Source organism: Sinohyriopsis cumingii, chromosome 17 (genome assembly GCF_028554795.1).
Source record: "Sinohyriopsis cumingii isolate HCF-2022 chromosome 17, ASM2855479v2, whole genome shotgun sequence".
NCBI lineage: Eukaryota > Metazoa > Mollusca > Bivalvia > Unionida > Unionidae > Sinohyriopsis > Sinohyriopsis cumingii.
In genome coordinates this window covers 71,442,587-71,464,775 of record NC_142977.1, presented here as the reverse complement: position 1 = coordinate 71,464,775, position 22,189 = coordinate 71,442,587, and the positions used below count along the sequence as shown (strand labels likewise).

Sequence of the window (22,189 nt, the reverse complement as noted above, 5' to 3'; positions counted from 1 at the left end):
CCTTAAGACACAAGTCTATATTCCAAGATCCTTATGACACAAATCTATATTCCAAGTTCCTTAAGATACAAACCTATATTCCAAGTTCCTTATGATACAAGCCTATATTCCAAGTTCCTTAAGACAAGCCTATATTCCAAGTTCCTTAAGACAAGCCTATATTCCAAGTTCCTTAAGACACAAGCCTATATTCCATGTTCCTTATGATACAAGTCTATATTCCAAGTTCCTTAAGACACAAGCCTATATTCCAAGTTCCTTAAGACACAAGCCTATATTCCAAGTTCCTTATGAGACAAATCTATATTCCAAGTTCCTTAAGATACAAGTCTATATTCCAAGTTCCTTATGATACAAGCCTATATTCCAAGTTCCTTAAGACACAAGCCTATATTCCAAGTTCCTTAAGACACAAGCCTATATTCCAAGTTCCTTAAGACAAGCCTATATTCCAAGTTCCTTAAGACACAAGCCTATATTCCAAGTTCTTTATGGTACAAGTCTATTTTCCAAGTTCCTTATGACATAAGTCTATACTGCATGTTCCTTATGATACAAGTCTGTATTCCAAGTTCCTTATGATACAAGCCTATATTCCAAGTTCCTTAAGACAAGCCTATATTCCAAGTTCCTTAAGACACAAGCCTATATTCCAAGTTCCTTACGAGACAAATCTATATTCCAAGTTCCTTATGATACAAGTCTATATTCCAAGTTCCTTATGATACAAGCCTATATTCCAAGTTCCTTAAGACACAAGCCTATATTCCAAGTTCCTTAAGACATAAGTCTATACTGCATATTCCAAGTTCCTTATGATACAAGTCTATAATCCAAGTTCCTTATGATACAAGTCTATTTTCCAAGTTCCTTATGACATAAGTCTATTTTCCAAGTTCCTTATGACATAAGTCTATACTGCATGTTCCTTATGATACAAGTCTATAATCCAAGTTCCTTATGATACAAGCCTATATTCCCAGTTCCTTATGACATAAGTCTATACTGCATATTCCAAGTTCCTTATGATACAAGTCTATAATCCAAGTTCCTTATGATACAAGTATATATTCCAAGTTCCTTATGACAATGCTATATTCCAAGTTCCTTATGATACAAGTCTATAATCCAAGTTCCTTATAATACAAGTCTAATCCAAGTTCCTTATGATACAAGTCTATATTCCCAGTTCCTTATGACATAAGTCTATACTGCATATTCCAAGTTCCTTATGATACAAGTCTATAATCCAAGTTCCTTATGATACAAGTATATATTCCAAGTTCCTTATGACAATGCTATATTCCAAGTTCCTTATGATACAAGTCTATAATCCAAGTTCCTGATAATACAAGTCTAATCCAAGTTCCTTATGACACAAGTCTATTTTCCAAGTTCCTTATGACACAAGTCTGTACTGCATGTTCCTTAAGACACAAATCTATATTCCAAGTTCCTTATAATACAAGCCTATATTCCAAGTTCCTTAAGATACAAGCCTATGTTCCAAGTTCCTTATGAAACAAGTCTATATTCCATGTTCCTTATGATACAAGTCTATATTCCAGGTTCCCTATGATACAAGTCTATAGTCCACGTTCCTTATGATACAAGTCTATATTCCAAGTTCATTATGAAACAAGTCTATATTCCATGTTCCTTATGATACAAGTCTATAATCCAAGTTCCTTATGATACAAGTCTATAATCCAAGTTCCTTATGATACAAGTCTATATTCCAAGTTCCTTATGATACAAGTCTATATTCCAAGTTCCTTATGATACAAGCCTATAATCCAAATTCCTTATGATACAAGCCTATATTCCAAGTTCCTTATGATACAAGTTTATATTCCAAGTTCCTTATGATACAAGTCTGTATTCCAAGTTCCTTATGATACAAGTCTATAATCCAAGTTCCTTATGATACAAGTCTATAGTCCACGTTCCTTATGATACAAGTCTATAATCCAAGTTCCTTATGATACAAGTCTATATTCCAAGTTCCTTATGATACAAGTCTATATTCCAAGTTCCTTATGATCCAAGTCTAATCCAATTTCCTTATAATACAAGTCTAATCCAAGTTCCTTATAATACAAGTCTAATCCAAGTTCCTTATGACACAATGCTATATTCCAAGTTCCTTATGACATAAGTCTATACTGCATATTCCAAGTTCCTTATGATACAAGTCTATAATCCAAGTTCCTTATGATACAAGTATATATTCCAAGTTCCTTATGACAATGCTATATTCCAAGTTCCTTATGATACAAGTCTAATCCAAGTTCCTTATGACACAAGTCTATTTTCCAAGTTCCTTATGACACAAGTCTATTTTCCAAGTTCCTTATGACACAAGTCTGTACTGCATGTTCTTTAAGACACAAATCTATATTCCAAGTTCCTTATAATACAAGCCTATATTCCAAGTTCCTTAAGATACAAGCCTATGTTCCAAGTTCCTTATGAAACAAGTCTATATTCCATGTTCCTTATGATACAAGTCTATATTCCAGGTTCCCTATGATACAAGTCTATAATCCAAGTTCCTTATGATACAAGTCTATAATCCAAGTTCCTTATGATACAAGTCTATAATCCAAGTTCCTTATGATACAAGTCTATAATCCAAGTTCCTTATGATACAAGTCTATAATCCAAGTTCCTTATGATACAAGTCTATATTCCAAGTTCCTTATGATACAAGTCTATATTCCAAGTTCCTTATGATACAAGTCTATAATCCAAGTTCCTTATGATACAAGCCTATATTCCAAGTTCCTTATGATACAAGTTTATATTCCAAGTTCCTTATGATACAAGTCTGTATTCCAAGTTCCTTATGATACAAGTCTATAATCCAAGTTCCTTATGATACAAGTCTATAGTCCACGTTCCTTATGATACAAGTCTATAATCCAAGTTCCTTATGATACAAGTCTATATTCCAAGTTCCTTATGATACAAGTCTATATTCCAAGTTCCTTATGATCCAAGTCTAATCCAATTTCCTTATAATACAAGTCTAATCCAAGTTCCTTATAATACAAGTCTAATCCAAGTTCCTTATGACACAATGCTATATTCCATGTTCCTTATGATACAAGTCTATATTCCATGTTCCTTATGATACAAGTCTATATTCCATGTTCCTTATGATACAAGTCTATATTCCAAGTTCCTTTTGATACAAGTCTATATTCCAAGTTCCTTATGATACAAGTCCATAATCCAAGTTCCTTATGATACAAGTCTATATTCCACGTTCCTTGTGATACAAGTCTATATTCCAAGTTCCTTATGATACAAGTCTATATTCCACGTTCCTTATGATACAAGTCTATAATCCAAGTTCCTTACGATACAAGTCTATATTCCAAGTTCCTTATAATACAAGTCTAATCCAAGTTCCTTATGACACAATGCTATATTCCAAGTTCCTTATGACACAATGCTATATTCCAAGTTCCTTATGATACAAGTCTATAATGCATGTTCCTCATGACAAAAGCCTATATTCCAAGTTCCTTAACATACAAGTCTATATTCCAAGTTCCTTAACATACAAGTCTATATTCCAAGTTCTTTAAGATACAAGTCTATATTCAAAGTTCCTTAGGACACAAGTCTATATTCCAAGTTTGATCAAAATTAAATTAGAAATATGGCTTCCATAGTGGCAACAATCTCAGCTAATAAAACACAAAATCACCTAATTAATAAGCATAGATCAAACTCATTTTTGAGCTCATCCAACATCCTGTTGATATAAACCCATATTTCAAATTTACAACAAATGGACAAGAAATATGGTCTGCAGAGTGGAAACAAACTAGCCAATTATATGCATGTTCATATGATTAATAAAGACCACACCTTCTGCCCAAATATAATGTTCTCTCAAGTCTGGTGCTCATAACACTATATAATCAAAAAATCCATTTAGGTGGTCTCCTATAGTAGTGGTCTTCGAAGACAAGTTACAGTGTTATACAAATAGACCTAACAAAAAATAATGTACCTACTAAGTAAATTTTACTCAAATTGTGTTAACAATTTAGGTATTTGTCAAAAAGGTCTTAGTCCCAAAAAGTAAAAAAGATGTGTAAAACAAATCTTTGGACACATCCAAAGTATTTAAATATCCTATCTGATGGTTAAATTCAATATTAATTTGGAGATAACATACGTATAAGATAAGTGTCATGGATATTTCTCCCTAATTATGTGAGGTTATGATCTCAAATTAGAAGTACTGTGCACTATCAACGTAAAGAATGCCTGTATGCTTGCATGGATCACATTTCAAGCTATGTTTCCTCAAAATTAATGGCTTAACCAAATTCTATCACTATCCCAATGAAGGATAATGAAGAATATTTTGCAAAATAATATACCAGAATCCAGAAAAATAAACTAGTCTAAGGTTGATTGTTACTATGTTTTTCATCCCACATTTGTTCCATACTGTAAAACCAAGCAAGTGGGCATAACATCACTTACTTGACTGACACCTACCTCAAAGCCAAATGCCAGGGTGATTGGCAGAGAAATCTGGATTTATATGACAATCACTTGCTTGTCTGAGGTCTACCTCAAAGCCAAATGCCAGGGTGATTGGCAGAGAAATCTCGATTTATATGACAATCACTTGCTTGTCTGAGATCTACCTCAAAGCCAAATGCCAGGGTGATTGGCAGAGAAATCTGGATTTATATGACAATCACTTGCTTGTCTGAGATCTACCTCAAAGCCAAATGCCAGGGTGATTGGCAGAGAAATCTGGATTTATATGACAATCACTTGCTTGTCTGAGGTCTACCTCAAAGCCAAATGCCAGGGTGATTGGCAGAGAAATCTGGATTTATATGACAATCACTTACTTGACTGACACCTACCTCAAAGCCAAATGCCAGGGTGATTGGCAGAGAAATCTGGATTTATATGACAATCACTTGCTTGTCTGAGGTCTACCTCAAAGCCAAATGCCAGGGTGATTGGCAGAGAAATCTTGATTTATATGACAATCACTTGCTTGTCTGAGATCTACCTCAAAGCCAAATGCCAGGGTGATTGGCAGAGAAATCTGGATTTATATGACAATCACTTGCTTGTCTGAGGTCTACCTCAAAGCCAAATGCCAGGGTGATTGGCAGAGAAATCTCGATTTATATGACAATCACTTGCTTGTCTGAGGTCTACCTCAAAGCCAAATGCCAGGGTGATTGGCAGAGAAATCTCGATTTATATGACAATCACTTGCTTGTCTGAGATCTACCTCAAAGCCAAATGCCAGGGTGATTGGCAGAGAAATCTGGATTTATATGACAATCACTTGCTTGTCTGAGGCCTACCTCAAAGCCAAATGCCAGGGTGATTGGCAGAGAAATCTGGATTTATATGACAATCACTTGCTTGTCTGAGATCTACCTCAAAGCCAAATGCCAGGGTGATTGGCAGAGAAATCTGGATTTATATGACAATCACTTGCTTGTCTGAGGTCTACCTCAAAGCCAAATGCCAGGGCAATTATCAAAACAAACCTGGGTTAGTATCATGTTTAATTTTTCTCAAAGGCATTTCTACTTTCTAAAGATAGCACCCATATTGGTTCAAAGATTAATACCATGTATACAAACTTGCAAAACAAGGAAGCTTCCTTGAATGGTCAACTTTTCTCCAGCAGTTTTTGAGAAGTCATTTAAAGGTACATTTATGTTTACTACCAACATCCAAATTTAAAAACAGATCATCATATTTGTGCAAATATTACAGGTCTTCATGCAAATATTACAGGTCTTCATGCAAATATGAAAGGTCTTCATGCAAATATAAAAGGTCTTCATGCAAATATGAATGGTCTTCATGCAAATATGAAAGGTCTTCATACAAGTCTTCATGCAAATATTACAGATCTTCATGCAAATATTACAGGTTTCCAGACAGGTCTTCATACAAATATGAAAGGTCTTCATGCAAATATGAATGGTCTTCATGCAAATATGAAAGGTCTTCATGCAAATATAAAAGGTTTTCATGTAAATATGAATGGTCTTTATACAAAAATAAAAGGTCTTCATGCAAAAAATTAAATCTAATAGAATTGTTCAGCAGTCTTTCAGAAGGTCTAAAATGTCTTTCTATTTTAATCTAATGATGCCCATAAATAATGTCTTGGCTGGCAACATTTGGACAAATCTGAAAAGCATTTTTTCCAGGATGCTTCCAGTCAAATCCGAGTCTAATTTTGATCAAATGTTTTTGCAAACAAGTTATTTGAATGTGTTTCTATTTTTATTATATGTGGCATGATATGATGTCCAAATGGCATCATTGAAGGTCTTCATCCCAGAATACAATGCCAAATTTTAGTGACATTCAGTTTAAAAGTTATTTCAAGGTTTTTCTATTCTTAGAAATGGCAACCACATTTGACGACAGACTGGCATCACTTGTACAAACTGAAAGCCATGTATTCAACAATCCTTCTGTCAAATTTGGTCAAAATAAGTTCAACTGTGTTTAAGAATAACTCATTTCAAAATTTTCTATCTTTAGTAAATGCAGCCATGTTTGATGAATAAATTACAAAAATTATGAATGTTTATCAGCTGTATATTTAGAAGGGTTTCATACCATTATGTCAAGTTTGGTCAAATTTTGTTCAGTGATGTTGAGAAGAAGCCATTTGAAGGTTTTACCTTGCTAGTAATAGTGGTTGTATTTGATACCAGATTTTTATCATTTGTACAAACTTGACAGTCCTTTACATACTAATGCTAACATGTTGTACTTCCTGTAGTAACTGTATGAACTACAGAATACCATAACAATTCAAATCCTAGATAAATGCTTGAAAATTCTCACTATTTACCAAATGGAGGCCTGGTTTTTCCATGCTGTGGGCAAACAAGTGGATTGATATCATTAGTCATCAGGCAGTGATGACAGAAATACTGGCATGGGCTTTCAATATTCACACAGTGTACACCCTTCAGCGATAACTTTGCTGAAAGATGAAACAAAACCTTTTATTTTACAATATTTATGCACATAATGTTAGTTGCCATCACTTTCATGGGAAATAACCATATGAATACATTTTTCTGTGACCATTGCAGGGTCTTAAACTATGTAAAAAGAGAGAGTGGAGAGCAACAGGTTTTGTATGATTGAAATGTAACTTACTGCCCAAAATCGAAAGGATTAAAAATAAATTACAGTATGGTGAATGAATTCTAAAATTCCAAGAGTTCTATCAATTCCAATAGTTCCAAGTAATCCACAAAAGTTCCAAAGGTGTTCTGAATGTATTGTACTGAATCATGTAAAAACAACACAGAAGACCACTATTTTATAATCCCAAAATGTCTTTAAATAAATTCACAGCAATTACAATGCAGCTATAAATTCAAAAGTAACTGAGTTAAATCTCAATAATTCCATACTGTTATTAATCCAGATGTCTTTAAAGAAATGTTAGATCATTATAATTCCAATTAAAGCTTAAATAAATGAATCAATACCTTCATCTAACTATTACAAGACCAGTAATACTATTAGGAATGAATGATTCTGCTTAATAATTCTTTTATATACAAAGCCAACATGCATTAGTCAGAAATTGAAATACAAGGACTGAATGAATTTTTCTTGCATTTGGAAATACTCAGTCAGTCAACACAGGCCATATGCTTTCTTCTAGTTAATCAAGAAATAGGTCACTTGTCTTTTCGCATGACCTCCATTTGATGATCCTTGTTGGATCATGTGCTGTTTACTGACATTTACGGTACATCTCAACCTTGAAACTCATGAATGAAGCATCGTGTGCACTATACATGACTCATCTTTAAAGTGCAAACTATGATCATACAATATTAGCATTAAAAATGTCATTAACTAAGCAATCCTTACATAAACTATTATTATATAAAGAATACACATAATATAGATATACACAACACTTTCTTCACATAAAATAGAACAAAATTGGAGTAAACTGATGAAATAATTGAAAATGGATAACTCTAAATTTTATTTCCCTAAGCTTTTAATAATCTGAGTTATATATTTCAATCTCACAAAGGGAGGACTGCATTAGCAAAACAAGTAAATTTCATTCAGATCTCCAACATCCATAACAATTACAATTTAAATCTGAAAGAACCAATGCCCAAAAATTTCAAACTCACTTGGCCATATCAAACTTGTATAGGAAATTTCACTGACTGATCAAATTCATATTGTGGTACTTGTAATTTCAAGTTATGAAAGAGTCCAAACTCTTAATAAAATATGAGATTTTATCTCATCACTGTCAACCCAATATAAGAACAAGTGGCCCAAGGCATGCATAACACATAACACAAAACAAATGGTCCATACACTGTGACCATGACCATAATGCAAGAACAAATTGGCAAGTCAAGCAGTTTATAGCTCTGATTAAATTTTAATGGCAAAAAAGGCAAAAAACTAGCTTAACCCACCCCATAAGTTTTCTTAAGGCTAAGTCTCTCACCAAGATAGCTGCAGAGAACTAAGATCATGCCCGTACAGAAATTTCTCATGGATTCCGTATGGAATACTTATGGAATCCATAAAAAAAAACGTCTACAATATTTTGTACGGGATGAACTATTACCAAATTCCATATGAATTATTTACAAATTCCATATGGACCATTTACAAATTCCATGTGGTATATTTTCCAATTCCATATGGACTATTCACAAATTCCATATGGAGTATTGCCAAATTCCATATGGATTATTCACAAATTCCATATGGATTATTCACATATTCCATATGGATTATTGCCAAATTCCATTTAGAATTTTAATTTTATTCCATATGGACAACCTACAGACCTCATGGACTAATTAGCATATTCCATGAGATTTTCCATATGGAGTACATACGGAGTCCATAACATTCCCATATGGATACACTGAAATCCATAAGAGTGCTTCAACTATAGAACAGAAATGTCCATATGGATATTTCTGTAAAAGTACGTATGGATTCCATATCCAATCTATGTGGAAAATTTCGTACGGGTGGGTAACTCGATCCACATGTTCTATTATGTAAGACTTAAACATTTTCACCTGGTGGGTTTACATAGCATGACACACATCTATCTTGACTTGCTGGTTTCTGATAGCGATGACCTGAATCCAGTCGCATACCCTGTGGCAATAACAAAAAATAACAATGTTAACAAATGCCACAACAAAACATACTGATACAACAACATAATGACAAAATGAACAAAGAAAAATTATGCTTAGTAAAATGATAAGACATTGTTTTAAGAATACTCACAAAACAAGCTCAAAATAAATCAATATTGGATAATATTACACAACATATACAAACTGATCAAGTATAGTGACATTCTTTTGGATTTCATAAAAAGGAAACATAAGGTACAGCTGCTAGAGGAAGCATGTTTTTATTGCAAATTAAATAGGTTTTCAATTTGAAAAAATTGGAGGGACTATGTTACACATGCACATGCTTGTTTCATATCAGCAACTTACATCTAAGTCTTGCAATAAGTTGTCCATCTTCCTCTGTGTTTCATCCAAACTGACCATTCTTAAGGCCATTTCTGCCAACTTATTTCTACATGTTTCATCTGGCCACTTTGCTGCTTCATTCTCTGTCTCTTCAGCCCTCTGGAAAAATTTAATAAACTGCTCAGTAATTACTGCAGTTAAGTGACCTGTTCTTCAGCTTATCTTTTTGAACCTAAGTTTGATTCCCTAAAAATGCACTTGCAAGTGCTACTAAATGTCTGTCCCTGTTGTTGCATCTTCTCTTTATCCCCTGATTTCTCAAGACTCAAAGACTAGTTCAAGTCAATACCTGGTTGCAAATACTTACTAAGAGATAACTGCACTAGACCTCAAATACCAATAGTCACAGTTTTTTGTGCATCTGATAACAACAATCAAAGTTATCTTTTTGCATCTGATAACAATGATGAAAGTTATCTTTGTGTATCTAATAACAATGATCAAAGTTAGTTATCTTTGTGCATCTGATAGCAAACAATCAAAGTTAGTTATCTTTGTGTGTCTGATAACAATGCTCAAAGTTATCTTTGTATCTGATAACAATGATCAAAGTTAGTTATCTTTGTACATCTAATAAAAATGATCAAAGTTATCTTTGTGTATCTAATAACAACAGTCAAAAGTTAGATATCTTTGTGTATCTAATAACAATATCAAAGTTATCTTTGTGCATCTGATAACAACAATCAAGTTAGTTACCTTTATGCATCTGATTACAACAATCAAAGTTATCTTTTTACATCTGACAACAAAGTTAGTTATCTTTGTGCATCTGATAATAACAAAGTTATTAATCTTTTTACATCTGATAACAATGATCAAAGTTAGTTATCATTGTGCATCTAATAACAACAAAGTTATCTTTGTGCATATGATAACAAAGTTATCTTTGTGCATCTGATAACAAAGTTATCTTTGTGCATCTGATAACAATGATCAAAGTTATCTTTGTGTATCTAATAACAATGATCAAAGTTAGTTATCTTTGTGCATCTGATAGCAAACAATCAAAGTTAGTTATCTTTGTGCATCTGATAACAATGATCAAAGATATCTTTGTGCATCTTAATAACAACAAAGACAGTTACTTTTTTGCATCTGATAACAATTAAAGATAGTTATCTTTTTGCATCTGATAACAACAATCAAAGTTATCTTTGTGCATTGATAACATTGATCAGTTATTTTTGTGCATCTGATAACAATGATCGAAGTTATCTTTGTGTATCTAATAACAATAATCAAAGTTAGTTATCTCTGTGCATCTGATAACAACAATCAAAGTTAGTTATCTTTGTGCATCTGATAACAACAATCAAAGTTAGTTATTTTTTTGCATCTGATAACCACAAAGTTATCTTTGTGCATCTGATAACAATAATCAAAGTTAGTTATCTTTGTGCATAGGATAACAATGATCAAAGTTATCTTTGTGTATCTAACAACAATGATCAAAGTTAGTTATCTTTCTGCATCTAATAACAATGATCAAAGTTAGTTGTTTTTGTATCTAATAACAATGATCAAAGTTAAATTATCTTTGTGCATCTAATAAGAACAATCAAAGTTAGATATCTTTGTGTATCTAATAACAATGATCAAAGTTATACTTATGCATCTGATAACAACAATCAAAGTTAGTTATCTTTGTGCATTGGATAACAATGATCAAAGTTATCTTTGTGCATCTGATAACAATGATCCAAGTTAGTTATCTTTGTGCATCTGATAACAAAGTTAGTTATCTTTTTGCATCTGATAACAACAAATCAAAGTTAATTATCTTTTTGCATCTGATAACAATGATCAATGTTATCTTTGTGCATCTGATAACTACAAAGTTAGTTATCTTTTTCCATCTGATAACAACAGTTATCTTTGTGCATCTGATAACAACAAAGTTAGTTATCTTTGTGCATCTGATAACAACAATTAAAGTTAGTTATCTTTGTGAATCTGATTACAATGATCAAAGTTATCTTTGTGCATCTGATTACAACAATCAAAGTTAGTTATTGTTTTGCATCTGAACAACAAAGTTATCTTTGTGCATTGGATAACAACCATCAAAATTATCTTTATGTATGTCACGGAATGGTGTAAATGTTGTTAATTAAATACATGTACTCGGGTTTCGTTTCTTTTTCTCTGTACAACGATACCCGAGGGTGATTATAATATGGTCTATGTATTTCGAAATCGTGAGTACGATTCGTCCTGTGCCACACGTGCAAGGTGCCTTTGATAAAGAATAACGAAAAATTCTAAAGGTATAAATACGTTACTACATGTAAAGGACCTTTACAATACTAAAGGTTTTGTCAGCAAGCGGCCTGCTAAAAGGATTCGCACAACTCCAGCTGTAGGGGTAGGTAATGTTTTGGGTTTTAAGTGATAACTAGTGTATTACCATATTTGCCTTTGCACGGTTGTTATAGTTTTCTTTACATACCATAATGGGGGGCCCCGAGTGGCCGAGTGGTTTAAAGCGCTCACCGTTACGGATCACTGCCATCTCACCTCTGTCTGCGTGTGTTCGAGTCCAAGGCTCGGCTAGCATGGGTACGTGGGAAAGCCTGCCAGTAGCTTCTCGTGGGTCGGTGGTTTTTCCCTGGGCTTTCCAGGGTTCTTCCTCCACCAGTTATACTGGCCGCCATGTATAGCCTATCTTGTGCTAAAAAATGGCGTTAAACCCTACTACAACAACAACAACATACCATAATGCGTGCATTTTTTATTCTTGTTGCGACGTAGTGCAGGACTTATATTGGTAATGTAAAGCTACATTTTTTAAAAGAATTGTTTACTATTGTCTTATCAAGCAGGGTTAGGTTTACTATTGAACCTCTGTTTTGTAATTGCCATTATAATATAATCTTTTTAACTTACCATGTATAACGTCCTTACGTTATGTCTGTATCAAGTGTAGTACACTGTATCGGGTATATTTTCAGCTGAGTGTTTTGATGGTAGGAATATCCGGGGTGTCCAGTGTTGTCAGAGGGTAGAAACGTCCATGTGTCCGGAGCGTTTTAAGGTGCCGGAGCGTTTAATGTCTAGCGTCCGGAATGTCAAGAGTGACTAAGGTGACCCAGCTGTAGAGCCGTCAAAGGACCAGGGGGTCCGGAGGGTCTAATATTTCAAGTGTCCGGAGGGTCTAATGTTTCAAGTGATCATAGTATTCCAAGGGTCCGGAGTCTATATTGGTTGTGAAATTGATTCAGAGGAGCTGTGGAGCGGATAAGGTGCACGGGTGACGGAGTGCATCTCCACACATGTATTTTTAGCTGTATGCTAATTTTGGGTTAGTAAGACCCAGTGTATTATTCAGGACTGGAAGGATAGATTGTATATCCATTCTTGTTTAGTGACATAATTTCGCTACCTGAGCGAATACATTTTTTTTACTATGTGTAAAGACTTACATTGTTTACTATTTGAGTGAACTATATTCATCTTTCCATTATTGAATCATTTGTGAAATCATTTATCCTGTGTTTTAGGGTTACTGACCTAAATTTATTTGTATATTTTTTTCATCTTTGAAACTGTGCGTTTTTTTTGTTAAATAGATCCAATATTTGGATTATAAATACGCACACATCTTCATAATCCACTACTCACATAAATCGCTACATTAAACCATATATCTGTGTCGTCAAAACGTGTTCTGTTGTTAATCCGAAATATCCCACCTGGTTATCTTGTTACAATGTATCTAATAACAATGATCAAAGTTAGTTATCTTTGTGCATCTAATAACGACAATCAAAGTTAGTTATCTTTTTGCATCTGATAATAACAATCAAAGTTAGATATCTTTGTGTATCTAATAACAATGATCAAAGTTATACTTATGCATCTGATAACAACAATCAAAGTTAGTTATCTTTGTGCATTGGATAACAATGATCAAAGTTATCTTTGTGCATCTGATAACAATGATCCAAGTTAGTTATCTTTGTGCATCCGATAACAAAGTTAGTTATCTTTTTGCATCTGATAACAACAAATCAAAGTTAATTATCTTTTTGCATCTGATAACAATGATCAATGTTATCTTTGTGCATCTGATAACTACAAAGTTAGTTATCTTTTTCCATCTGATAACAACAGTTATCTTTGTGCATCTGATAACAACAAAGTTAATTATCTATTTGCATCTGAGAACAACACAGTTATCTTTGTGCATCTGATAGCAACAATCAAAGTTAGATATCTTTGTGCATCTGATAACAATCATCAAAGTTAGTTATCTTTGTGCATTGGATAACAACTATCAAAGTTATCTTTGTGTATCTAACAACAATGATCAAAGTTAGTTATCTTTGTGCATCTAATAACAATGATCAAAGTTATCTGTTCACATCTGATAACAATGATCAAAGTTAGTTATCTTTGTGCATTTGATAACAACAAAGTTAGTTATCTTTTTGTATCTGATAACAACAATCAAAGTTAGATATCTTTGTGCATCTGATAACAATGATCCAAGTTAGTTATCTTTGCGCATTGAATAACAACAATCAAAGTTATCTTTGTGGATCTTATAACAATGATCAAAGTTATCTTTGTGCATCTAATAACAACGATCAAAGTTAGTTATCTTTATGCATCTGATTACAACAAAGTTATTTTTCTTGCATCTGATAACAACAAAGTTAATTATCTTTTTGCATCTGATAACAATGATCAAAGTTATCTTTGTGCATCTGATAACTACAAAGATAGTTATCTTTGTACAGCTGATAACAACAATCAAAGTTATTTATCTTTTTGCATCTGATAACAACACAGTTATCTTTGTGCATCTGAAAACAACAATCAAAGTTAATTATCTATTTGCATCTGAGAACAACACAGTTATCTTTGTGCATCTGATAACAATGATAAAAGTTAGTTATCTTTGTGCATCTGATAACAATGATCAAAGTTAGTTATCTTTGTGCATTGGATAACAACTATCAAAGTTATCTTTGTGTATCTAACAACAATGATCAAAATTAGTTATCTTTGTGCATCTAATAACAATGATCAAAGTTAGTTATCTTTTTGCATCTGATAACAATGATCAAAGTTAGTTATCTTTGTGCATCTGATAACAATCAAAGTTAGTTATCTTTTTGTATCTGATAACAATGATCAAAGTTATCTTTGTGCATCTGATAACTACAAAGATAGTTATCTTTGTACATCTGATAACAACAATCAAAGTTATTTGTCTTTTTGCATCTGATAACAACACAGTTATCTTTGTGCATCTGAAAACAACAATCAAAGTTAATTATCTATTTGCATCTGAGAACAACACAATTATCTTTGTGCATCTGATAACAATGATAAAAGTTAGTTATCTTTGTGCATCTGATAACAATGATCAAAGTTAGTTATCTTTGTGCATTGGATAACAACTATCAAAGTTATCTTTGTGTATCTAACAACAATGATCAAAATTAGTTATCTTTGTGCATCTAATAACAATGATCAAAGTTAGTTATCTTTTTGCATCTGATAACAATGATCAAAGTTAGTTATCTTTGTGCATTTGATAACAATCAAAGTTAGTTATCTTTTTGTATCTGAATAACAATCAAAGTTAGATATCTTTGTGCATCTGATAACAATGATCCAAGTTAGTTATCTTTGTGCACTGGATAACAACGATCAAAGTTATCTTTGTGGATCTAATAACAATGATCAAAGTTAGTTATCTTTGTGCATCTGATTATAATGATCAAAGTTATCTTTGTGCATCTAATAACAACAATCAAAGTTAGTTATCTTTATGCATCTGATTACAACAAAGTTATTTTTCTTGCATCTGATAACAACAAAGTTAGTTATCTTTTTGCATCTGATAACAATGATCAAAGTTATCTTTGTGCATCTGATAACAAAGATAGTTATCTTTGTACATCTGATAACTAACTTTGATTTTTGTTATCTTTTTGCATCTGATAACAACATTGTTATCTTTGTGCATCTGATAACAACATAGTTAATTATCTATTTGCATCTGAGAACAACACAGTTATCTTTGTGCATTTGATGACAACAATCAAAGTTAGAATCTTTATGCATCTGATAACAATGACCAAAGTTAGTTATCTTTGTGCACTGGATAACAACTATCAAAGTTATCTTTGTGTATCTAACAACAATGATCAAAATTAGTTATCTTTGTGCATTTGATAACAATCAAAGTTAGTTATCTTTTTGTATCTGATAACAATCAAAGTTAGATATCTTTGTGCATCTGATAACAATGATCCAAGTTAGTTATCTTTGTGCATTGGATAACAACGATCAAAGTTATCTTTGTGGATCTAATAACAATGATCAAAGTTAGTTATCTTTGTGCATCTGATTATAATGATCAAAGTTATCTTTGTGCATCTAATAACAACAATCAAAGTTAGTTATCTTTATGCATCTGATTACAACAATCAAAGTTATTTTTCTTACATCTGATAACAACAAAGTTAGTTATCTTTTTGCATCTGATAATGATCAAAGTTATCTTTGTGCATCTGATAACAAAGATAGTTATCTTTGTACATCTGATAACTAACTTTGATTTTTGTTATCTTTTTGCATCTGATAACAACATAGTTATCTTTGTGCATCTGATAACAACATAGTTAATTATCTATTTGCATCTGAGAACAACACAGTTATCTTTGTGCATTTGATAACAACAATCAAAGTTAGAATCTTTATGCATCTGATAACAATGACCAAAGTTAGTTATCTTTGTGCACTGGATAACAACTATCAAAGTTATCTTTGTGTATCTAACAACAATGATCAAAGTTAGTTATCTTTGTGCATCTAATAACAATGATCAAAGTTAGTTATCTTTTCGCATCTTATAACAATGATCAAAGTTAGTTATCTTTGTGCATCTGATAACAACAATCAAAGTTAGTTATCTTTTTGTATCTGATAACAACAAAGTTAGATATCTTTGTGCATCTGATAACAATGATCCAAGTTAGTTATCTTTGTGTATCTGATAACAATGATCAAAGTTAGTTATCTTTTTGCATCTGATAACAATGATCATAGTTATCTTTGTGCATCTGATAACAATGATCAAAGTTATCTTTGTGGATCTGATTACAACAATCAAAGTTAGTTACTTTTTTGCATCTGATAACAACAAAGTTATCTTTTGTGCATCTGATAACAATGATCAAGTTAGTTATATTTGTGCATTGGATAACAATGATCAAAGTTAGCTATCTTTGTGCATCTGATAACAATGATCAAAGTTAGTTATCTTTTTGCATCTAATAACAATGATCAAAGTTAGATATCTTTGTGCATCTGATAACAATGATCAAAGTTATCTTTTTGCATCTGATAACAACAATCAAGGTTAGTTATCTTTTTGCATCTGATAACAACAATCAAAGTTAGTCATCTTTGTGCACTGGATAACAATGATCAAAGTTATCTATGTGTATCTAATAACAAGGATCAAAGTTAGTTATCTCTGTGCATCTGATAACAATAATCAAAGTTAGTTATTGTTTTGCATCTGACAACAACAAAGCTATCTTTTGTGCATCTGATAACAATGATCAAAGTTAGTTATCTTAATGCATTGGATAACAACAAAGTTATCTTTGTGCATCTGATAATATTGATCAAAGTTAGTTATCTTTGTGCATTGGATAACAACGATCAAAGTTATCTTTGTGTATCTAATAACAATGATCAAAGTTATTTATCATTGTGCATCTGATAGCTAAGATTCACACTATATCTTTATGCACCTAAAATATTTAAATTTCATGGTGTGCATCTAATGATGCTGATCAAAATTATGTTTGTGCAATGATCAAAATTATGTTTGTGCATCTGATAACAATGATTAAAATATTCTAACCATATCTTTTCATATCACTAAACTTTATACTTTACTTGTCATCTTTAAGTTATCCAGACCTCATTTATCTGAATTACTAGTTTATCTAGACTACATGATGATGGTGGTGGTTGTGGTGATGTGTGTGCAAAAGGCAATTTTTTAACTATCAACCCTTCACATAATATATGAATGAACACTTCAACAACTATTACAATGAAGCTTAATTTTCACCCATTTAGGAACTTTGGGATAAAACATTTTACATTTAAAAGTAATTTCATCAATTTAACTTCAACACAGCTGAATTTTATATCATAACATGAACTCCTTTTGTGCATACAATTAAATCAGACTGAATTCTTTAATCTTCTTTGCACTGGCACTTTTTTTAAAAATTCATCTACATGGAATGTAATGCACTTTTATGCCAAATGACCAGTCATATTACAAAATGATGCAACAACTGGTGTATTTGGACTACAGATAATTGGTCCACTCTAGTTCTAATGGTCAAAAGAGAGTGCTTAGATCAGAATGGATTATCCACAATGACCCATAAATTACACAAAATAAGTGCCTTCCACCAACCCAAGCACACAATATTTGATGGGGTGGAAGTGGGTAAACAGCCCTGAGATTAACTGTATGACTCACGTATTAGTTTGTCCCTTGATTAAATCATATATTTAACAATTGTTCTGCTCTGTCTGCTAAATAAGTTATATTTTTAATACACCAATCATTATTTCTTCAGCAATGCTCAAAGTATGTATCTGTTGCTTTTTATGGTGCACTGGAGTAGCACAGTCAATCTTGCTATTTTGTGTGGGATAAAAAACTTGTATCATGTGTCTCCAAAATATCCAATGGAAAGAAACCAGGGTTTTGACCAGACTTAATACCTATCATAAGCATCTAAAATACTGAGACTGAGTAGGTAAAGCTAAAACTGAGACAAAAACAACTGAGAGGACATGGCTAAAAGCAAGACAAAGAAAATGGAGATGGTTGAAACATACATGCAGAATATGGAGACAGAAATGAGTGAGGCACAGTATATCAAATTGGGAGGGGTGGAGATATTTAGGTTGCACTTTTATACAGGTAAATCCTGAGAATCAAATTCCCCACCCCCTCCTCAGTTAAGAAACTGTAAATGGCTGATGTAGATGGTGCATAACTGAGCATGCATAATATTACCGACCACTAAACGATAGTAGGGCAGTTGTCTGTTTTGTTATGTGAGTTGGATTGACCCCATTATTCATTTTATTTCATGCTTCAAATCAATAATTTTAAAACAAATACAAAAGAAGGATCAAAGAAAATGACATTTTAAATCTTGCCTGGCCTCAGCAAAACTAAAGTAGACTCATAAAGTACAAAACCCATATGTCACAAAAGCAGTTGGCTATATTTGCTAAATGCTCTCTATGAAATGGAGTACAGTTTGGCTCTATGCTAAATGCTCTCTATAAAATGGAGTACAGTTTGGCTGTATGCTATATGCTATGAAATGGTGTGCAGTTTGGCTCTATGCTAAATGCTATGAAATGGAGTGCAGTTTGGCTGTATGCTAAATGCTCTCTATGAAATGGAGTGCAGTTTGGCTTTATGCTAAAAGCTTTCAATGAAATGGAGTGCAGTTTGGCTGTATGCTAAATGCTCTCTATAAAATGGAGTACTGTTTGGCTGTATGCTAAATGCTCTCTATGAAATGGAGTGCAGTTTGGCTGTACGCTAAATGCTTTCAATGAAATGGAGTGCAGTTTGGCTGTATGCTAAATGCTCTCTATGAAATGGAGTGCAGTTTGGCTGTATGCTAAATGCTTTCTGTGAAATGGAGTGCAGTTTGGCTGTATGCTAAATGCTTTCTATGAAATGGAGTGCAGTTTGGCTGTAAGCTAAATGCTCTCTAAAAATGGGGTACATATTGGTCAATTATTTTTAAAAATGAGGAAGTGAAAATGACTTATGTAGATGAATGTATAATGGAAAATGTACAACACGTGATATATTACTTGTCTGTTTAGGCATGCAAATTAGATATTAAGTACATCATCCATACTACTTCATTGAAACCATAAAATAATTATTAATAAATAAAAGACATTTAAAGAAAATTTATACTTTAACTGACATCAAGAAAGTACACACAGAAATTATGTGGGCAGTAAATGGCATGTCACAAAAGATGCTTTTTCTATATAAAAAAAGACTTTTGAACTCACTTGATCTAACTGATCAATCAAGTATTCACATCCTCTGTTACGATATTTTTCATGTAGATAGCTACCATATTCCTCCAGCAAAGCCTCTTCTCCTGTTAGGATTTCCAGCATTACTGAATAGAGATATTCAAAATACTGATAGTTTTATCCAAGGTGTAAATGTACACAAGCATGCTAAGGCTGTTTTATATGTGGTGTAACTGAACACATCTTTGTGGATGAAAAGGCTGTTTTACCAGTGGTGTAAATAAACACATTTGTGGATGAAAAGGCTGTTTTATCTATGGTGTAAATGAACACATCTTTGTGGATGAAAAGGCTGTTTTATCTGTGGTGTAAATGAACACACCTATATGGATGCAAAGGCTGTTTTACCAGTGGTACAAATGTACACATCATTGTGAATGCTAAGGCTATTTTACCAGTGGTACAAATCTACACACCTATATGGATGCAAAGGCTGTTTTACCAGTGGTACAAATGTACACACCTATATGGATGCAAAGGCTGTTTTACCAGTGGTACAAATGTACGCATCATTGTGAATGCTAAGGCTGTTTTACCAGTGGTACAGATGTACACACCTATATGGATGCAAAGACTGTTTAACTGTGGCATATATGTACATATCTCTGTGCATGATTAAGCTGTTTTATCAGTGGTACAAATATACACACCTATATGGATGCAAAGGCTGTTTTACCAGTGGTACAAATGTACACATCATTGTGAATGCTACGGCTGTTTTACCAGTGGTACAAATGTACACACCTATATGGATGCAAAGGCTGTTTTATCAAATTTGTTTGCTTGTTTGTTGCTTTATGGAACAGCAACACAAGTAGGCTATTTAGTGCCAAGGCAGTTGGAGGAAAGTACCTTGAACAATGACACAACACGGTAGCTGACCTAGGGTGGTCTGATGGTAGAAATCAAACCTACACATTTTGGTCATAAGTTTGGCAAATTAACCACTGAGTTATCTGTGCTGTTAATGTACACATCTTTCTGGATGCTGAGCCTGTTTCAAATGATATAGCTTAAGACAAAATAAACATGTTTTTTGTACAATAAGAAAATAGACTCAATGTTCATCAACCAAATAAACCATAGTGTAAAGGTCTTTTTTCTTTTAAGCAAAACCTAACAAAATTGATACATAATAAATAACTGAATTCACAAAATAAATCTCAAGAAATTATTTTCCCCCTAAACAAGGTGAACTGTAATGAAACTTGACTGTTTGACCAACAATTCACTACATGCTGGCACTACCAGCATGTCTGGTTTAGAGTTCTGACAATAAGTTTGCAAAGAAAAAGAACATTATTTGACCCAAGAATGATTAATTATTATGCTAACTGTTGCTAATTTTTTTAAAATAAATTCTTTTAAATTACAGATTACTGCCTTATGATCAAAAGTTGTAATTCAGAATATTATGTGTGGTCATTTAAGACAAAATGCAATTGCTTACACAAATGAATCATGTTCGTTTCCTTGAAAACTTATTGATAGGACTTTACACACACCATGTTTGATTTTATCATGTTTTATAATAAAAGATATCTATGACTTGTACATATTTGCTTGAGAGCTAAAAAGATAAGGGAGGTGGAGACAAAACAGACTTATTGCTTATTCTTGTAATGCTTGCTAAAAGTAAATCTTTCAAAGTATACTAAAAGTAGACAAGTTCCTGGAAGGGATTGATGGAAGAATTTACAGAAATAAGCAATTAGTCTGTTTCATCTCCACCGCCCTTATCTTTTTAACTCAACTGGCAATATTTGATCAAAGTCAAATATTAAATACTTCAGCTGACAATATGGCTGTATAAATAAATCAGATTAACTCATTTGAGAATTTTGAAAATACAGCCAATTACTGATTAATATATTCAGTAGAATGATGAAACTGACTTTATTTAGCTAGAAGACATTCAAGTTAAAACATTTGTATACTGCATAAGAGACAGCATGTTTTGCGATTTTGAGAAATCTTAATGACTTATCTCCATAAATTATCATATATTTTTAATTGGAACAGTTTATTCACATGTAACAAGGTTTGCCTCTAACTCAAATCAATACCTAAAATCCAGCAATAAATTTTGTTTAGAATAAAAGAAACCAATCAAGAGATCAACTTTCAATTTGGTAACTTTTCTAGCAATTTAAAATGAAAGTCACTGATTGCATGGAAATAATTACGAGAAAAATATAACCCAATATTTTTTCAGTAGAGGCCTAAGCAAATATCAATTTTATGCAGTAGTATGCTTGAACCTAAATTAATTTTTATTTTAGCACTTCTGCCGCAAAGGTGGAAATCTCACATGGACAGAGTTTTAGCTTAGCAGTCACCTAAATGAGATGTTTGAACAAAAACAAGCCATGCAACATATGATGTTCATTGCTTACAAGTTTACTGTTGGACAGAGCATGAGTAAGATGTTTGACCTGTCTTACAATAAAAGAAATTATATA

The 22,189-nt window shown here is 32.7% G+C and overlaps 1 protein-coding gene across 2 annotated transcripts in view; it reads right to left on the bottom strand.

Moving 5' to 3' along the window:
* The window catches only part of LOC149779211 (uncharacterized), a 152,017-nt gene that overhangs the window by 33,565 nt on the left and 96,263 nt on the right, over positions 1-22,189 (bottom strand). For both annotated transcript variants that reach the window (XR_016415587.1, XM_089939781.1), the window contains exons 15-18: positions 19,701-19,813; positions 9,555-9,692; positions 9,120-9,201; positions 6,881-7,015 (exon numbers count right to left, since the gene is read on the bottom strand). Coding sequence is in view for 1 of the 2 variants with exons in the window: in XM_089939781.1 (XP_089795907.1) it covers positions 6,881-7,015; positions 9,120-9,201; positions 9,555-9,692; positions 19,701-19,813 (468 nt within the window). In the remaining variant the exon portion in view is untranslated. The remainder of the gene's footprint in view (positions 1-6,880; positions 7,016-9,119; positions 9,202-9,554; positions 9,693-19,700; positions 19,814-22,189) is intronic.